At 32.7% G+C, this 20,086-nt stretch overlaps 2 protein-coding genes across 5 annotated transcripts; one reads left to right on the top strand and one right to left on the bottom strand.

Annotated features, from left to right (window-relative positions):
• Nucleotides 1–500: 500 nt before the first annotated feature.
• LOC120086436 (QWRF motif-containing protein 2-like) lies at nucleotides 501–10,936 on the top strand. Of its 4 annotated transcripts, XR_005484225.1 has the most exons (8): nucleotides 535–2,285; nucleotides 2,594–2,713; nucleotides 2,833–2,949; nucleotides 3,081–3,170; nucleotides 6,101–6,208; nucleotides 6,425–6,651; nucleotides 7,371–7,529; nucleotides 10,679–10,936. XR_005484225.1 is itself a non-coding variant. In XM_039043085.1 (7 exons), the coding sequence occupies exons 2-7, from the start codon at nucleotides 867–869 to the stop codon at nucleotides 6,482–6,484; spliced, it is 1,914 nt and encodes a 637-aa protein (XP_038899013.1). In that variant the 5' UTR covers nucleotides 501–632; nucleotides 825–866; the 3' UTR covers nucleotides 6,485–6,782. The 4 variants fall into 4 exon arrangements, 2 of the variants coding, with proteins under 2 accessions (XP_038899013.1, XP_038899011.1); XM_039043085.1 differs by lacking the exons at nucleotides 7,371–7,529; nucleotides 10,679–10,936 and having other exon boundaries at nucleotides 501–632; nucleotides 825–2,285; nucleotides 6,425–6,782; XR_005484224.1 differs by lacking the exon at nucleotides 10,679–10,936 and having other exon boundaries at nucleotides 7,371–7,745.
• A 2,483-nt stretch (nucleotides 10,937–13,419) lies between these two features.
• LOC120086489 (LOB domain-containing protein 39-like) lies at nucleotides 13,420–14,878 on the bottom strand. The gene is made up of 2 exons (XM_039043163.1): nucleotides 14,249–14,878; nucleotides 13,420–14,163 (listed from the first exon to the last, which is right to left on the bottom strand). Exons 1-2 carry the CDS (start codon nucleotides 14,430–14,432, stop codon nucleotides 13,736–13,738), a joined length of 612 nt encoding a protein of 203 aa, XP_038899091.1. The 5' UTR covers nucleotides 14,433–14,878; the 3' UTR covers nucleotides 13,420–13,735.
• Between the last annotated feature and the right edge of the window lie 5,208 nt (nucleotides 14,879–20,086).

Raw genomic sequence — 20,086 nt, 5'->3', positions numbered from 1 at the left:
TAAACTTTATATTATTTTGTAATAATTTTCTATTTGTTTTTAAAATTTTTGCTTTCAAATCAACACTTACACATTCATTTACAATAGATATCTAAATGTTGTCTTACTATATAAAAATTGAGATTAAAAATAGTCAATTATAATCTAATTAAGTCCATTATAATAATTTTTATTAATTTCCATAATATTTATTTCAAACGTGGATAAAAATTACGAGTTACTTGATAAACAAACACGGGATATTCGTGAATGGATTTTATTGCACATTTGTCAGAATTTTTGTGTTAAATGTAACGTCTCTTCGAAGCTTCAATGACCTCACCATCACTCCCACACATTCCATCTTTCCACCTCCCTGAATACGCGCCTCGCGTGCAAACCACGCCCCAATTAAACAAATTTTCTAATTCCCCAGAATACCCTTCTCCGAATACGTTGCTGTTGTTGAACGCAAGTACTCTTAATCGAAACGAACACCGCGAGTAGAGGATTCTCTTTTAACGAATTTGACACAAACTAAAAATAATTTTTAATTTTGTTTTGAAGCTCCAACTAAAAGAAACGGTTATGGTACTAAATCTCGCCTACACCAACTCCCCATTCTCCGTCGCCGGCGGACGGTTACTGTTACGGTGACTGATCCCATTGCATAAATTCTCTCCTAATTATCGCCATTAATTCTCCGAAACCCACTCTCACTCAACATCTTTCTCTCTCTTTTTCCACTTATTATTGTTGTAGATTCTTCCTTTTTCTTTCTTCTTATAGCTGGCGTTGGAACATCATCGCTCTTGTTCATGACGGAATCTTTGAAATTTTGTTAGGGTTTCTGGAATGGGCGGTGAGTTCGTCTCTGAATTTCAGCAATGGTAGCTGCTGTATCAACGACGCTAAACCCCAAGACTGCCCCCCAGAAAGGGCCTCATCTTCATCCTACACGACAGAATTCGAATAGACTTCCGTTATTTCCATCGGAGTCCGACAATGCAATTGATCCCCGCAAGCCGAAATCACGAGAGGTCACTTCTCGATTTATGCCTCCATCCAATTCCTCTGCCTCGGCCTTGCTTACGAAACGCTCTTCTTCTCCTTCAGTCTCTAGAACTTCCAGTTTAGCTCCAACGCCGACGCAGGCTGCTTCGTCCCTTAATAAGCGTTCGGTATCGGTGGACCGAAGAAGGGTTGGGAGTCCTAGGCCTTATTCTCTTGATTTCAGGACTGGCAATGATAATGGTGGAGTGGGCGAGATGCCTGCCTCTCAGAAGTTATTGCTTACTTCTACAAGAAGCTTATCTGTTTCATTCCAGGGTGAGTCTTTCTCTTTGCAAGTTAGTAAGGCGAAGCCAGTTCCTTCACGAGGTGTGAGGAAGGGTACGCCTGAACGCAGGAAGTCGACGACGCCAGCGAGAGCAGGCGGTGTCGCGGAAAAAGCAGAGAACTCGAAGCTTATTATAGATCAACATAGATGGCCCTCAAGGTTGCGGCAGGCTAATTTGATGAGCAGGAGTTTGGATTGTGAGGACATAGCCGAGAGGAAGAGGGTTAGTGGTGGATCTGTGAATGTCATTAGGCAGTTGCAAGATTCTAAGGCTCAGGGGAGGGGTTCCTTTGATAGGGTTTTGAACTTGGATTCTGTAAATAGGGGATTGGAGAAGGGGGATGAACTCGATATGGACGCAAATTCAGAAAACATATCTGATCGTTCTAATGTAGTTTCGTCTGATTCTGATAGCGTCTCTTCAGGTAGCAGTTCTGGAACTCAAGAGTACAGTCCTAACGAAGGACAAGGGCAGCGTGGACCTCGAGGGATTGTAGTGCCGGCAAGATTTTGGCAGGAGACAAACAACCGGTTGCGGCGCCAGCCGGAAAATGGCTCGCCGTTGTCCAAAAATATCGGGGTAAGAATTTTAGCTCCTTCCAAGCTTACCGTGCCAAAGAAGTTTCAAATGGATAGTCCTGCATCATCTCCACGGGAAGTTGTTAACAGTAGAGGCCAATTGTCTCCCATTCGCGGTTCACTTCGCCCTATGTCACCAAGTAGGCTTTTAGCATCGTCCACAGGACCTCGGTTGAGGAATGCTGTGGGGAGTACCCCTCTTAATAGTTTGAACAACATTCCATTATCAATGACAAGTTTTGTTGCCGATGCTCGAAGGGGAAAGATTGCGGAGAACCGAATTGTAGATGCACATTCATTGAGGCTCTTACATAACCGGCTATTGCAATGGCGTTTTGTCAATGCCCGAGCAGATGCTGCTCAATCCGGCCTCAGTTTGAATGCAGAGGTACGCTTAGGGTATTCTCCCTTTATCAGTCGTGCGATAAGTTTCTATTTTGTTCTAAAATCCCCCATTATCTTCTTCTTCTTCTTCTTCTTCTTTTTTCTTTCCTTTGGTTTTTTGAGGTGTTCTTTTTAAAGATATATTATTTTATTTTGCCTCCTGTTCCATGTTCTTTTGGTCGCAAATCTGCGGATGGTGGTAGGTTGACTGTTCAAGAATTGTTGGGTTTTATTGTCTTCTAAATTTTGTTTTTTTAAACCCGTAGTTGAATAATTCAAGGGATGGTACTTACATAGTTTTAATTGCATCAGAGAAGCCTTTATAATGCTTGGCTGAGTACCTCGAAGCTGCGTGAATCTGTTAGAACAAAAAGATCGGAGTTACAGTTACTCAAGCAAAAACTAACGTTAACCTCCATCCTCAGCTGGCAAGTAAGATAAATATTCTTAGGATTGTATGAGGCGCATTCGATTTCGATTTTGTAAATGTTATTGCTTTTTCTATTTCCTGTCTTGCTCTCTTCTGATTTGCCACTGTTTGGTGACAATAGATGTTGCATTTGGAAGAATGGGATGAACTGGATAAAAACTTTTCCAACAGTTTATCAGGTGTTACTGAAGCTTTGAGGGCTAGTACCCTTCGCTTGCCAGTTGTTGGGGCAGCAAAGGTAAAGTACATGATTGTATATGCTGATGTCTTTGAGAGCAAGAGATAATTGGCTATGTGATTCATTGTTTCACTGATTTGATTGTTTTAATAAGCTGTCTTACTTGAAATTGTCTTTCCTTTCTTCTACAGGCGGATGTCCAAGGTATTAAGGACGCAATTTCTTCTGCCGTTGATGTGCTGCAGACAATGGCATCATCAATTTTCTTTCTATTATCAAAGGTGATGATCATCATTTTTTTATTGTTTCCATTTTCAATAGATTTTGAAGTTGTAAAATGTTGCTAGTCATTTGTTAAATTTATTCCAATGGAACTGTTGTGCAAGTTTGGTTCAAGGTATTCTAGAATGCTCACGAGATTATGATGCTTGCACATATGATAATTTGTCCATATGAATGAGATTTGATTTTTTTTTTCCCTGAGGAAATATTCGCTAGACAAGAAAAGGTTAAACTAGAAGGAAAGAGGAAGACGAGAAACCTACCTATATGTTTGCCCAAAGCAGACGATAGAAGATTCTCAAGAAGAGTATAAATAAGAAGTAATTGCCAACGAGCTGCAATAAGTAGCGAGAAACAACCCAACTCCAAAATTTCCTCGGCATATTTACATGTCTTCAAAATATTTTAGTTCATAGCAATAGATTTAACTGCATTAGACCAATGGATCCGTACATTTCCCCAATGGGAAAACCAGTCAGCAATTAAGGAAGTTATGGATGGATCGCATAAGAATCCCAAAAGTTACGAACAAGAACCACCGTAAGACTAGAAAATGGACTGCAACACTTAGAGGATCTGTTGAAGAACACTAATATCGTGTTGGAGTTCAATATGGCAGATATTTTACTGATAGGGAGTTGGAGAATGGCTTCCATTGTGGGATATCCCGTGACATTGGGCTGTCTATAAAAACAAGCAGGATAATGTGTGGTGGGCCCTCGACAATTAGGGGTTTTCCCATTGCAGATCTATAGGAAACCTTCGATAAGATGGGTTTTTGGATGGATCGCTTCTTCAAAATGCGGAGCTTCAAAATTCTCCAGACAGTAAGGTTGCAACCTATGTGGAATCATGATGGAATTTTTTTGATCTTTTTCTAATTCAGCTACAAGTTGTCTATTAGATTTTGGAACGAGCCCTGAGTTATTAAAGTGAGCTGGTGCTCTACGCAAGACCACATAAAAAAATGACCTGCTTGATGAATATTTATTATATTATACGGTGGTGTGTTTAGTTGGTAAGAAACAGGATGTTTTTTGAGGAAAGTATCTAGAGAGGTGTACAGACCGTACCCAAGGCATTGCTTAAATGAAGCTCTTTACAGTAAGTGTTTTCTTACTATTCTATTAATAATATATTACTAATAACTGTAGAGCCCTTTCTATTAATCCCTTCTTGTTAGGGTACGAGAGGCTCTTGCCTTTCTCCTTCCACTTTGGTATCTATTAAGAAAAAAGATGCTCAAATTTTCTCCTTAGAACATAAAGCTTTAAAGTTAGCTGAGAAACAGTCCCAGTATCTTCCTAAACTCCGTAAAAAGTTAGAACCACTTGGAATATTTTGCTTCTATTGGACGAGGGTAGCCAAGCCTTTCAGAAAGAATTTCTTGATTGGGATTAAGGTGACTGAGGAGAGATTTTCGAACGATTTTTCCTTGTAGAGATTATTTGGTCCTGAAATCTTGCACCTTAACAACCAATCAGTCTATTCTTCTCCTTTGCTAACAATAAAGTTCTTCCTAAATTTAACTCCTAGCTTGCACAAATAAGTTAATTGCAAGGGCATAGGGTCGCAGGAAAAGGTTTACAGAATAAGAACTTCTCAATTCATAAGCTCATAACCTCTATGGAAAGATGATAACAATCCATGATTGTAACTATTTCTCAATTCTTATTGTGTGTTTTGTACAAGGGTTATGTATAAGTTTCACACTATAGCCTTACGAATATAAATCTAGTGGTCTTCAACTTGCATATGATATGAAACTGTCCTTTTGATGCTAACCTGTCAGGATGCACCACCCGCACCCCCCAACTGCTCTCAGCCTAAAATATCCTCCAACTTCCTCAGCGCTGAAAGTGAAACTTTATAAGTTAAACCAAAAAAAACAAAGTTGTACATTTTTTTCCCGATTCTGAAAAGTTGTACACTGTTCGTGCCTAATTTGCTGCATGTGATGTATGGGTAGCTGAAAACCTGAGAAACCAAACTCATTACACGAGAAGCAAAATGGGCGTGAAAAGTGGGTAGATTTGGTAATCAAATAATTTTCCGGATGTCTAAGTGATGAGAATTAATAAAAGCACAAACAATGTGTTCTAGACAGGACTACCTTAGGATGGTGTGGAACTGAACCCCATGGAAATGTGCTATAAAAGCTTAAAAACCTTCAGACTTTGGCTTCATTGTACGGCCATTCTAAAAATCTCATGAACAAAATGGGTTTGTAGGACCAAATTTGTTCATTCGTTTGCAGTTGTTTCAGTTGAACAGCTATACCTTTTCAGGATTGTCTCGCTTTCGGTAATTCCTTCACCAGTAGTTGGCATGACTACCACTTTTTAACCAATCATGTATTCTTTTTCACTCATTTCTTAAGGGGGAAATGCGCTTCTTCAAAAGTACATGAAGTGACTAGCTCTAATTGCTAACTGAAAAGCGGAAACCAAGTTTGTCTGTAATCTTAGACCGTTGCTTCTGTGCTCTCAGACTGGTCTGGTTTAAGCGTTTAGCTTTTAAGAGTTTGTTGATTCACACGAATTAACCAGCATCGAATTGTAATCTGGGAGGACTAACTCGGCTGTTAAAAGGTGAATTCATCCTAGTTCCTAGATATGGAATGGTCTTTGTTAGTTCATAGAAGAAAGTTTTCTTTTTATAGTCTCTTGTCAGGGCTCTTAGAGCTGGTAAAACATCCAATTTCACCAATATATCTGTAGCATAGAACTTGTAAAGAACGATCTTTTTTTCTCTTATTTTGTCATTTTCGTGGAACAGGATTTCTATAATATTTACTGTGAAAATTTAACCTGACATTCAGGGAAATCCTATAACCACGTGAAATTTAAGTTTACGTTCGCAATCAGCTTTTCAATTTGCATGGATCTTGCCACTCGGTTCGTATTTCTAAGCATATTTCATTTGATAGGTTGGAAAGGTAAACTCTCTTGTTTCTGAGCTTGCGAATGTGAGTGCAAAGGAATGTGCTTTGCTTGAGCGGGTAAAATATCTGTTGTCTGCAATTGCTGTACTACAGGTAAATGCTTCTGTTTTGTTGCTACTTTGTTTACACGATTTGTTTTCACACACCTATTTCTTCACATAAATGTTTTTCTTTCTTTCTTAATTCCTCTCAAAACACAATTCAACATTCACTTCCATCATGTACACGAATCTGGACTAGTTGTTATTTCTCTTGTATATATTTTTGCATGTATATCTGTAATTTTGTATCTAATTTTTGGGAAATCAGGTGAAAGAGTGTAGTCTGCGAACGCAAATTTTACAGCGGAGATACGTACTTTCAACCTGACAACTTACACGTAAAAGCTGTTCACTGTCACAAAGCTAACCTTATAGTAGAAGATTAAACTCTTTGTTTTTTCCGGAGGCAATAAGGACATCTGGATGCTTGTGGTTTTCTGAAGCAGAAGAGTGTCCACATATTTGATTTGGCTTTTGTTTGTTTACAGGAAAATTGTAAGTATTGTGTATTTGCGTGTATAGGTAGCAGGAATTGTCCTTGATGTCAAATTAATTGTGTACAGATCCATTCATTACGGACCAGAGGTTTTCATTTATAAAATATGAAATGGTGTGTTCTTTTTCAAGTGCTGTCTAGTCTGGTTTCTTCATATGGTTATCTGTTCTGCTCACGTTGTAGCTTTGCTAGTCGAATTTTGAGTGAAATTCCTACAAAACGAAATGGCCATCTTTTTCTTTGCCTGGATTCTCTCTCTCTCTCTCACACACACACACACTCCATCATAAAAATGTGATTGAGTGAGAATCAAGCATCGAATTTGATGATGATAAGATTTGCAAAGTTGGTCAAAAAAAGAGGATCCAACCTCGTGGAATGCTATGATTAGAGGGTGAAGTGTCTGGGGTGGTACATAACCTCAACACTTTTCAGAAGCCATCGAGGAAAACGATATCACATTTGCTTGATAGTGTATTAAGAAGGATTTAGATACCACGGAGTGGAATTCACATAAATTGAGAGGAGACAACATTATGATTCTTTAATTCTGATTAGAATGGAATCTTAAGATTGGGACTGGGCTTAGACGGCTCTGTTTTCCCGTATGGTTACAGAACAGAACACAGCAGCTCCTTTTTATTATGATGGAGACACTGCACTTACATACATACTCTGCCTTTTGTATACGTATTTGATGCATATGGAATTGTTACAGGAAAGAAGAAAGACGAAAAGGAAGATGTGAACAAAGATGGTGTGTGGCGTATGGCTTTGGGCTGACAAGGAAGTGAAGGAGATGGGCTTGGTTGGGCAAATGGGAGGCCCCATCTGAAGGAGATTCCATTGATTCAATTCAAGTACATTGATGACTCAGGTACACTTTCCTTTTCCCTCCTCTTGCATGTTTTCCATGCTCCTACAAAACCTCCATATTTCCCCTCTCCTTATTGGGAAGACTCAAATAGTGATTTCTTCAACTTTCACTTTCTATGTGTAATAGAGGAAGAAAAAGTTAATTTCCCCACTCCTAGAGGATGACTGAAAGAAAGATAGGGGCGAAAAGTTAAAAAAAGGTGTTTAGAAAAAAAACAGATATATTTGGATTGATTTGAGAATGAAGTGTTTAAAAAAAACAGATCTATTTGGATTGATTTGAGAATGAAGTTTTAAAAAAAAAAAAAAAAAAACCGAGAATGAAGTGTTTTTTTTAAAAAAATTATTTTTATTTAAACACTTTTTGATAAAAACGGTTTAAAATGCGCTTCAAAAGTAATCTTCAAAACAGATCTATTTGGATTGATTTGAGAATGAAGTGTTTAAAAAAAAAAAAAACAGATTTGTTTGGATTGATTTGAGAATGAAGTGTTTAAAAAAAAAAAAAAAAAACTGAGAATGAAGTGTTTTTTTTAAAAAAAAATATTTTTACTTAAACACTTTTTGATATTGAGTGGTTGTCAAACATTCCATTTCTTTAACAAAAAAAATGACTTATTTTTTAAATTAAACACTTGAAAATGTCTACCAAACACACTCTAAGTCTCTTGGTTGCAATTTGTATTTAATTAGGAGTTGATCCTTTTAATTTGTGTACTATAATTGATTGGTTATTGACTTATTGACAATTTTAAAACTAAAAAATGTATTGAATACGAAATTAAATGTTTAATGTCTATTTAAATACGAAAGTTAATTTATGATAACAAATTCAGGAACATATTTGATTTTTTTTTTATATAAATTCAAAAATTTATTACACATAAAATTGAATAGTTGAAAAAAATCAATAAATAAATCTTAAAGTGCGTAGATAGGAATATGAAAGTCGAAGATTAAATCAGTAATATAAGAAGAAAAGAAAAATGGTGAGTTGTGGGATCCACGTCAGCATTTTGGGTATTTTGGTAAAGACGCGGCGAAGCGAATGGATGAGAATGTGGTGCTTTCAATTTTGCTTTTAATATAAATAAATAANCTAATGTATTTGGTGTCATCATCTTCTTTGGCCTTCGGCTTTTGTAAAGGGGAAAAAACAAAAACAATCGGTATCGCCGAATAGGTGCTGGTGGTGATAATGCCGTGGAACCCACTTCCATTGTCTGGTGGGCCATGCTGACGTGCACCGCACCATTTTTTATTTGTATTTTTTTATTTCCTTTTCTTATCCTTTAAAAAATGATAATAATCTCATTGTTAAATTTTGATATATATATATAATATAGCAATAATGGGACCCATCCTCTTCTCAAGATTCTCAACTCACCCGTTCCTAAACTCTTTTAAAAGTTTTCCCCAAAAATAAATAAATAAATAAATAACCCTTTTCTTTCTAAAAATTAACAATTTAGTCTTTAAAATTTTATCGATAATAATTTAGTCTATGTCGTTTTGATTTTGTAACAATTTAGTCAAATATACTTTCAAATGGTAACAATTTAGTCTTCAACGTAAAAAAAATCAAAATTAGATAGCGATCTTTAATATTTTATGATGTAAACTTGGTATTATATAAAAACGTTGAGTCTTTTAACTAGTTTATCGACTTTTTTATGCGTAAAATCTCATCAAACCTAACATAATTTCTACAATAGAGATTAAATTATTACAAAATTTAAAATATATTGACTAAATTGTTATATAGTAAAGTGTAGAGACTAAATTGTTACAAAAATTATAGGGATTAAATCATTAAAAACTAAAGTTTAGAGATTTATTGTTACTTTTATGAAATTTTAGGGTTACAAATTATTAAAAAAAATAAATAAATAAATAACTCTTAAAAAGTCCTTTTTATTTTTTATTTTTTATCATTAAGTAGGAGAAACAATATGTAAAGTCGAAAAAAGAAAAGAGTTTTGGGTTTCAAGTTTGGGGTTGAATCCTCATGCAACTTCGTCTACACCCTTCACATTCACATCACTTCATCTATTCTAACCTCACTCTTTATTTTTCTCTTTAATAATCTAACTTTGATCTTCTCGGCCCGTCGCGGCCCTTAAAAAAATTGTCTTTAATCTATGGTTTTGACATTAGGATATTCATTTGGTCAGATACAATGCATGTAGATTCCTCTCCACCTCTATAATTTGAGTCTAATGTGGGTCAAGTTGCATAATTTTATTTCATATGATGTATCATTTGCTTAATTATCTTATGTTTCTAAATGGAGTCAAATAATTTATATATAGAATGGTAATTAAAGAAATAATTATGATTTTTTTAAAAAAAAAGTTTTGTATGGTTAGAAGTGTGACGTAGATGGAAAATATATAAATTTGAAGTTTTTTGTTGGAAGAAGTTGCTCCAATCAGAGTAAAGACTTTGCATTTAGAGATATCTTGGAAAATTATCTAACTTCCATTAGGGGATTTATTTAATTATGGTCCACTTGTACTATGAGACGCATGATTCTCCACTTGGCACAATCGATGTGGATTCATAGACTTTGTTAAATCAAAGCATGAGTTTAAGACAACAACACATAATTACATGAAATTGATGATTCTTTATGCTGATTATAGAGAATTTGGGTTCACTCTTTGATTAATTCCAACCATACGCATATTTGGTGCCTTATTTATTATGTGAATATGTAGTTAGTTTTCTTCTTAAATCAGTTTGTACAAGCGATTATATTTTATGAATAATATTGAAATCGTAAGCAAAAGATTGTATAATGTTAGATTGTCCCATCAGTAGGTGGTTTCATTTATCATAAAAAAAAAATAAAAGGCACAAATAATTATCTAAATAAAATCATTTAGTCAATAGACAATTCAGATTTGTGTATCATATGGTAAGTCATTAACAATTTCGCTTTATTTAGGTCAGAAGTTAAATTTTTTACCTCAGAATATATTGATGTTCTTAAAAGAGACAGAATTTTAGACCAATTTTTAATTACTTTTATTTTTGACCTGATGGAATACATAATTTAAATGGTTTTATAAAAAATATCGCCACTATTGGTTTGTCTCCAGACTTGGTCAAATAAATTTATGATTTCATGACTAACCTTATGTGCAGGTCTCCATTCTTAGCCAAATAATTATTCACACGCACGCAGATATAATGGAAGAATCTTTAGATACCCTTATGCCTTTATCATTTTTCATCATTCCGATTTTGTCCTTCATCACAACTATTCGCGTTGAAGTGGTTACAGTCGAAGTGGTGTATTCTTTAGTGTATAACTGTGTTTTAGACCATAATGACATATCATGTTCTATAGGTACATGTTTGAATGAAAAATTACATCAATTCTCCGTTACAACTATTTAGGTCTAGGTGGTATATATTTTTGTGTATGAATGTGATGTAGACCATATATATGAATATATCCTGATTTGGTCGTAGAGATATGTTTGAACGGATAATTATGTCTTTTGTCACATTACAACTATTAAGGTTGGAGTGAGAGATCTCATATATGGGTGTGATTTATATCATATATACAAAACATCAATATCTAATGATGAATATATATTTGAACGGACAATCACACCTTTTTAACTTTACAAGTATAATAAATTTGTATTTTGTCTTTTAAGTAGTTAAAACTATAAGGGGTGTTTGGTGCGCAGGTTTGGAATGCTAAGCATGTTAAGTTGTTGGGAGGTTTAGGTAGTCCGGGTTTAAGAAATTTGTGTTTTGAGTGCAGATTTTGGAAGTATGGGTTTAAAAAACATTTGGAATGCATGCTTAGGATGTCTGGGAATGAAGTGTAGATTTATAAATTTTGAGTTTATGAAATATTTTTTTGTATTTAATAAGGTTAGATTTTAGATTAGTTTAAACTTGTCATCTTAATTATTTTAATATAGTCAAATATAAAATAATCTAAATTTTTTTGAAGAATATTTGTTTTTTGAATTTTGAAATATAGATTTGACTAAAATTATAAATTTATTTGATTTATTGTTTTATAATTTGATATTTTGATTTTATTAGACTTTGAAATAAAATGTTATACATCTTTTACTAATTTAAATTGAGGTTTTCTACACATATAATTTAAATAAATATACTTAGTTAAGCAAAAATCTAGTTCAATTTACTTTTTACCCCTCCTTACTATTCAATTTTTGTTAAAAATATGTATATAATAATAATAAGAAGAAAAGCATATAGGGATGCTTCTTGTAGTGATCGATTTATGCCAGGAGAAATAGAAAAAAAAAAAAACAAAAAATCTCCTAAAATAAAGGAAATATATAAATAAAGGGAAGAGAGTGAATTAAAAAAGATAATCTAATAAATAATAATAAGTAAAAAGAAAAAACTCCATATAAAAAAAATAGAAAGAGTTTATTTAAAAAATATTATTATCATTAAATTAAGGGCTTGTTTTGAATGAATTAGATTTTTTTTTTTATTTAAACACTATTGATTTAAAATAAAAACACATGTTTTTTACAACTCCTTTTTAGAAGTATTTTTATATATAAGTTTTGTTTGGTTTGTTATATACTAACAATATTTTTTACAGCGATCACCAGGAATGGTGGTCAAAGTTGGCCGATGGCGATCGAAGTTTGGCTATAGTCGACAACAGAAGTCCATCGACAAGGTCGTTGGAAGTCCGCCGACAAGATCACTGGAAGTGGTGACTGAGGGTGGCCAGCAATGGTCGGTGTTGGCCTATAGCAACGCCGGGGTGGTTTCTAGAAGTTGACCGACAAACTTCCTAAATTAAATTAGAAAAAAAATGTAATCTATGAATTTGAATAATGTTTCCTATTCAAATCCATGGAAGAGGATAGGAAGTCTGGCTTCTTAAACCCTTATTCCAAACAAGGGTTGAGTTTAGGATGTCTAACCCATCCCAAGCCTAATCCTTGAAACAAACACGCCCTAAGAATAAAATAATGTTAAAAACTATTTAATATATTAATTATAATATTTTAAACTTTTTTATGTAGTAAAACAAACTATAAATTTTACGGACTTCAAACGTAATACATACATATATAAATTATGGTTTTAATTGTCTTAGTCTTAACTTCAAGATCTCAGTTTGTCCTAATCAGGATTTCTATTTTCAAATTTTAAGATTTTAAGTAAATAGATTTGAAAATAGACTAAAATTGAATAAATTTTAAATTATAAAGACGAAAATGGAATTTAAAACTAAGTTGTATGGTAAGTCAAATATAAACCGACTTGAATCTGTTTGTTTCTATTCATTTTGTATTTATAGTCCCAATGCCTTCACATTCGGAATATTATCTTAACGCAATGAATAAATTGTTCAACACATTTCGTGAAGAAACAGTTCTTTTCTTTTCCTCTTATCATCAAAATTACACCTATTAATGACTCATATTTTCCAACAACGTCAAACTCACAAACTTCCACGTACACGAATTTAAACTGCATACAAAATATATAAATAAAACACTGAATTTTAAATATCTATAAAACGATATCTATTTTCTATTGTGAGAAATAAATGAAAGATAAAAAAAAGGCGGTGGTAGCCTGAGTTTTTTTAATGTGTATATGTATATTATTAAGTAAAGGAAAATAAACTCAACTTAATTACTATCTATCAATAATAAAGTATAATAAAAAAATTTCAGTAAATATTATTGATAGATATCTAAGTAGTCTATCATATAAATGTCTATTATAGTATATCACTAATAAACAGCAACATTTTTATTATATTTAAAAATATTTTTACTAATTCTACCGTTTAAAATAATTATTCTTTTTTTTTGTTAATTAAAAAAACGAAAAAGAAGGTCAGAGAAGAGTCATGAGTTGAGGCTGTACGGTACGGCGAGGACAATATTGATTTTTGATTATCCATGCAACCTCTCCCTCTCCACAATTACACGTCATCTACTTACATTATTAAAATTACCGTAAAGCCCCCCTCCCAAAAAATTAGGTATTTTATCTTAATTTTAAACAGAAGGGATAAAATCACCGTCGCCGGTGGAAGAAAATCCATTGCGACAGTTCCTTTCCGAACGGACTGATTATTAAAATCTCATTGGATTATTCACTGTCGTTGCTTCTACAACACCGTCACTAAACTCGAAACAAAATTCCATCCCTCTTTCTCTCTTCCTTCTTTCATACGAATAAGTTCAAAAGCTTCGTCTCTTTCCGCCGGTCGCCGACATCGCCGCTTCCGAAGCTGGTCATGACCGACTCTTCGGAATCAAGAGACCGCCGATTCTCCAACGGATGATTCTTCCCTCTGCCGAGAGAAAGATCAGGAAGGCACCGGAAATCAGACGGAGTAGATGGGTAAAATTGAAGATTGTGTGTAGTGGTAGTCCAGACATCGGTATTGAAAGTAAGCAAGGATTCATCGAGGTTGGGCGTGAGATTTCCAGAAATTTCGAATCCGGGTATCGGTCGGAGAACTCCGCCGTTGAGAACGGTATCCGCCGCCGCCTGACAGACGTGCCAGTTCCCGCTGGATAGTAGACCAACAGCGCCGCTAACTGGGTTAACGGTGCGGCCACAAGCTTCGAATAGCAGTGACTGAAACAGAGCTTAAAAGAAGAAGAAACGGGGGAAATCTCAGAATCGATTGATTGAGGAATTAAAGAAGTGGGCAGTAAAGAAAAAGGAAGTTACCGGGTCTTTGATGATAAGGAACGGCGGAGATGAAGGACAAGAGATCACTACGACCGAAGAATTTAGCGAGAAACAGAGTGGCGTTCCCTTGAGCTTCGGGAGAATCAATCCAATGGAGACTTCCCCTTAAAACGCAGGTTTCGCTGCAGCCCTTTCGTAGCACCCTGCAACCGTTGCAACTCATGCTTGGGAGTATTGGATTAGTAATTGGTAATTAAATACAGAATCTCGAAATCAGAAAGGGCGTTGAGTTTTAGATTGAAGAACAGTTGCAGTTGAGGATTATTATGGAATGGAGAACAAAAGGTTTCTTAAGATGGAAGGCAATGATGAATAGGGGAATAAGAGAGAGAGAGAGAGAGAAAGGATTTTAATGGAAATACAAATAATAAGAGAAATGAAAATGGATGGAGAAGAAGGAGTATTAGAAACGGTAGAAGAGTGGGTTAAAAAGAAGGAGAGATTGGAAATGGTGTATGGGTTAGGAAAGTAACTGTGGTTAAGTTTGATGTCAGAGTGTTGACGGTGGACTTTTGTAAAAAGGAAGAGGGGAGGAGTGGGGCCCAGTTGACAGAATGGTTGGAGTGGGGCCCAATGCATTAGCGCTTTCCAAGGGCGGGGAATATCTTCCAAACTCTGGGCAAGAGCGGCTCCGTGTTTCCGCAAACTCTTTCCCTTTTCCCCTTCCTCTCTTCTCTTCTTTGCTTTTCAACTCCTTTTCTTTCAAGATTCGTTATATTAAATACTCAATACCATGGTTTCTATTTTCATTCTTTTATTCTCATATTTATCTTAATTGAAATTTTAAATTTTACCTCACAATTCAATTTAACTCTTTTCATAATTAACAAATTTATACACTTCCACAGTTAGAATAACCGAAAATAAATAAATATAATTCACAAATATATCATATATATTTATGTTTTCATATATGTTAAAAAATTTTCATTATTTTTTTTAAAGAAATTTTAAACTCCAACAATTAAAATAAGACTCTTAAAAAAGTATATAGTATCATGGAGGTGTATTTCTATATTTTATAGTTTAATTATAAAATGATTATAAAACTTGTCCAAAGTACAACTAAAGAAGAGCAAGTGGTTGAGTGGGAGTGGGAACGGGGAACCGAAGGAGTCGGTAGCTGTCAGCCGGTCATAGGTAGCACCAGCCGCAGTCACGATTGATTCCGCCGTCGTGGACCCTTCACATGTTACTCACGTGTCTACGCCACACTAGTTTCTACTTCCCAGGTTTTTTCTCTCATTTTTAAGTTTCATCTCTCTAAAATAATTATTTTATTGGATTTTTTTCCTTTTTGAGAAGTATTTTATTGGGTTGTGACTGAAAACTTACGTGGCCTTTTATAAATCAAATGGTCAAACGTCATATATTTTTTTTTAAATTCAATTTTGATTCCTGTAATTTGAATCTTATTCTATTTTGATTTCTAAATTTTAAAAAACATTCATTTAAAACTTCTAAAAGGTATTTATTTTCATCCCTATTTTTAAGATTATGTTAATATTTAAAAGATGAAATACATTTAAAAATGAAATTATATCTAATATGTATTGAGCAAAATGAATGTGAAGTAAAATATCAACATTCAACGTGTCAAAATAGTGAACAACCAAAATACTGGACGTAAAATGACTTTTGAGATCTCCTATACAAAATCGCTTTACCATCTAATTTAAAATTAAAACCCTAAAATTTTTAGCATGATTAAATTATTTGACAGCCTATTCATCCAAAAATACAACTCATCTTATCGTTATGTTTAAGAGTTAGTAGAATCATAATAGTAAGGACCAAAGTAAATACTTTTAAAAAGTTTAGGGATAAGAATGGATGTTTTTGAAAGTTTAAGGACCAAAATAAAATAAGATTAAAACTTTATAGACTAAAATAGGATTTAAATATTTTATTATTATTATTATTATTATTATTGTTTTTAGTTTGTTTTATATATATTAGCATTAATTACAATTTTATTAAAAAAAATGTTAAATTACAATTTAACCCAGTTATTTATTTGATGTTGAACTTTGAATTCACATTATTGTTTAGATATTTTAAAATTTTAGAACTTATCATTAAATAAATACAGAGTAAGAAAGCGAATCTTCAACTTTAAAATAAATAAATAAATAAACGTTGTAGGGCTAAATGAAGGTTAGACTAATATTAAAATCAATAATTAAAATGGAGTAAGCAAAAAAATTATTATGATTTGACTAAAATTTATATTTTACCAACATTTTCTCCTTGGAGTAAACCAAGTAGTTAAGACATCTCAGTCTATTAGCTCAGCTTGAAATTATTCTACTAAAAACTTGTAACATTTTCATAGCTTGAAAAGATTTTAGGTTGTCAACATGAGCATAATTCCATAGTATTCGTATTATCGATCTCGAGGTTAGAAGTTCGATTCATTCACTCCATACTTTAATTATAATACTTAAAAAAAAAAAAAAAAACTTTGGGTTAATGCTAGGATTTTAATTTGAATTGGGTTCTTACAACTTTTACATTTATTCTATTTTGCCTTTATTATTTAAAATATTTTGTTATTCCCTTTAAATCTTTTTGATATTCTACTTTAATTTCAGGCTATTAAAACTTTCCCATCAGATTTTAGATAAATTTTGAGCACTTTAATTTTATAAATATTGTATCATTTTTTTGTTGACTATCGTTATTGAAAATTCTTGTGTTGATTTTTTTTTATTCTCGTGGATTTATTCTTCTTCTTGACCTATAGTTTTCTTTTCCACGTCAATTTTTTTTGTTTTGTTTTTATTATTCTGAAAATGTTCGATTTTTAGACGGTGTACCAATTTTCATTCTGAAATTCCAATTTATTAAAGTAGATCATATATTTAGTTAAATTATGCCATGTTAAAAAAAAAATGTTGAACAAGTCACGTGATTGTTGGAATAAATTGGAATGTAAAAATGTAAGAGTACTGAAGTCTTGTCTGAACATGTAAAAGAATGAATTTATCTTCGAACAAAACTTTAATAGACTGGAATGTCTTGAAAAGAGCCTAAATTACCCCAAGCTGAATGAATCAAAATCATCTTAAATATTTCCAATATAAAAATAAAATTAAAAAGGCATTTTGTTTTTATATTTAGAGTATTAATAGTTGTAGAGAGGGCACAAAGACAACAAAATTAGTCATCCATCTATCACCTCATTAATATATATAGGATATATTACTACAAGATTATGGGATTTTTGTAAGATCTAAATTTTACAAAAATTTTAGGAAAAATTAGAAGTTTGTCTCCCTTTTCAAAAATAAGATTTTTTTTTTCTTTTTACTTTTTATTGACGTTAAATTCGAGTGACATTATCAAAATGAGCTCACACACACAAAAAGCTCATCTCGCTCTCGCTCTCGCACTCTTCCTTTCCTCATTCACAGATCCCTCTCCTCTCTCGCTCTCGCTTACACACTCTCTCTTTCTCTTCCCTTCCTTATTCATAGATCACTCTTCTATCTCTTCTTTTTCACAACGGGAGCTGGTACATGGTTTCGTCGAAGTTTGTCACATTGGAGAAGAAGAGGAGAAAAGAAGGGGGAAAAAAGAGTTTTGCCAAAGTTGGTCTGCCGGAGAAAAAGAAAGAGAAAAAAGAAGTAAAGAAATCTGAAGGAAGGAGAAATTTGTAACTTCACTTGTCCATGATATTAATAGAATGTCAGTTAACATTATTATTATTATTATTATTATTAAAAAAATGGCATTTTTCATTTTGGACTTTTAAAATAGGTCAACAATGTAATTATTCTAGAATTATAGAAGCCTAATGTCGTATTTGCCAAAAAAATTTTTTTTATCTTTTTATGGCTTTTTAGATATACAACAAATATTAGTATTTGTTCCACATCATTTCACTTTTTAAATCTTATGTTTGAGAAGTTTTAAAACTCATCTCACATCAAATTTCCAATACATATAGGTAGAATTTAAGATATGAATTGTAAGAATGTAACCTAATTTATTAATAAATTACTATTAATTGATCATGACTACTTTACTTTAATTAATTATTAATATAAATAAATTATTTAGATGGAGTAAATTTTAACTAATACCTTCACACGATTAATATATTATATTACTTTAATTATCTAATATAAAATTTATCATTGATTATTAATATTGTAGTTAAGTTGTACTTATTAAAACATTTCTAGTAATTAAACAAATTAATTTATTCAATTTTAATAAATGTTTAATGTACAAAAATAAATTGATTATTATTATAAATGATCAAAGAATAAAATAATATAAAAACATATTAAATAATACTATATTTAATTAATGTCTATGCTATTTTTCTCTTTTAATTAATTAAATAATTAAATAATTTAGATTTCTGCATATAAAATTAGTAAAACAAATACATATATTAAAGTGTAAGACATTAAACATCTAAATTAAATGAAATAAATTCGAATAGAGTGAATAGAGATATTAATAGGTAATTAGAAGTTTGACTTGGTAGCATTTCACATTAAAATTTATCAACAAAAAGTCTAAAATGATCCAATATTTCTAAGAAGAGAACCATAGAATAGGAAGGTTGGGGTTGGAAAATTGAATAGAATGATGCATAAAAAAGGTGGGCCTTTGCCTGAAACAACTAGACCAACCAAACCACTTATCTAATAAAAATTTGCAGAAAAATGAAAAGAATGAGAGGAATCTCTCCCCACCAATCATATGCCTCTAAATAGCAATCTTACTCAAAGCTTGGATGCTTTACCATGTCACTATTTGGAGTCCATTAAAGGCTACCTCAACACACATACCCAACCATTTTATGTCTACCCCACAAATATCAAAGCTTTTCTTTTATGAAGAAAATACACTACTCTTTTCTAATGATATTAAACTATTAGTTAGTATAATGGGTCAAACTAAAAATCATCATATCATGGATATCTCAGTGGATGTTAATATCTTATCTCTTGTTAGGACAAGTAATTTGTAAATGTTGTTAAGATATATCTCCTAATATTTTACCAATGATATGATATTATCTATTCTCTACTCTCTACTTTAGACTTAGACTCACACGTCGTATGTTCAATTAATATAAAACTATATTTATATATATATAATTTTCTATTTGATAGATCGATTTTACTTTTTTTAAAATTTGTGATATTAAAATTAAAATAAATAACATGACAGATAAATCGTGAAATCGTGTCGGGATTTAAGTATAGGATCCTGTGGAGCGTGGGTATAAAGGAGTGGCTTTAGGAATGGAGTTGACAGCACCAATTATTTTTTTTCTCCACCGTTGGTTTGAAAATGAACACAAGAATTGACAAAATATCGCATATGGGAAGGAATATATTTGATGAAATGTGGAGAAAAGTGGAAGGAAATATAAGGATGTAGAAAGGGCATTCCGGTAGAGAAGGCTTTATGTTTAGATTCTAAAATTGAAGTTCCAAAAGAGTGAGTGAGTGAGTGTCAAAGCAATAAAAGAGGTTGGATTTGATCATTGACAAACCCCAGAAAGCACAAGCGATTGAATTTCTACTCATTACATGCACAATAAATCATTGAACCAAGAGAAAAGAAAAAGAAAATAAAAAATTGAGAGATTGGTGAAATTAATGAAAGATGGTTTTCCTAGTAAATGGAGGCCTATACAATTGACCTATATTTCTTTTGTCTTTTCCCATAATTAATTTACATAAAATATTAGATGATTATTTCAACTTTGAGGTCAATCAATTATTTAATATGGTATCAAAGTAAGTGGTTTAAGGATATCCTATTTGAGATAATATATTAATAAACTTT

Source organism: Benincasa hispida, chromosome 9 (genome assembly GCF_009727055.1).
Source record: "Benincasa hispida cultivar B227 chromosome 9, ASM972705v1, whole genome shotgun sequence".
Lineage (NCBI taxonomy): Eukaryota > Viridiplantae > Streptophyta > Magnoliopsida > Cucurbitales > Cucurbitaceae > Benincasa > Benincasa hispida.
This window is presented reverse-complemented; position numbering and strand designations above follow the sequence as displayed.

Excerpts from the sequence above, each read along its gene's own strand:
- LOC120086436 (XM_039043085.1), top strand. The coding sequence starts at position 867 with ATGGTAGCTGCTGTATCAACGACGCTAAACCCCAAGACTGCCCCCCAG. Across the intron at positions 2,714-2,832 it reads CCTCCATCCTCAGCTGGCAA|ATGTTGCATTTGGAAGAATG; the intron begins GTAAGATAAATA and ends TGGTGACAATAG. Across the intron at positions 6,209-6,424 it reads CTGCAATTGCTGTACTACAG|GTGAAAGAGTGTAGTCTGCG; the intron begins GTAAATGCTTCT and ends TTGGGAAATCAG.
- LOC120086489 (XM_039043163.1), bottom strand. The coding sequence starts at position 14,432 with ATGAGTTGCAACGGTTGCAGGGTGCTACGAAAGGGCTGCAGCGAAACC. Across the intron at positions 14,164-14,248 it reads TCCTTATCATCAAAGACCCG|CTCTGTTTCAGTCACTGCTA; the intron begins GTAACTTCCTTT and ends TCTTCTTTTAAG.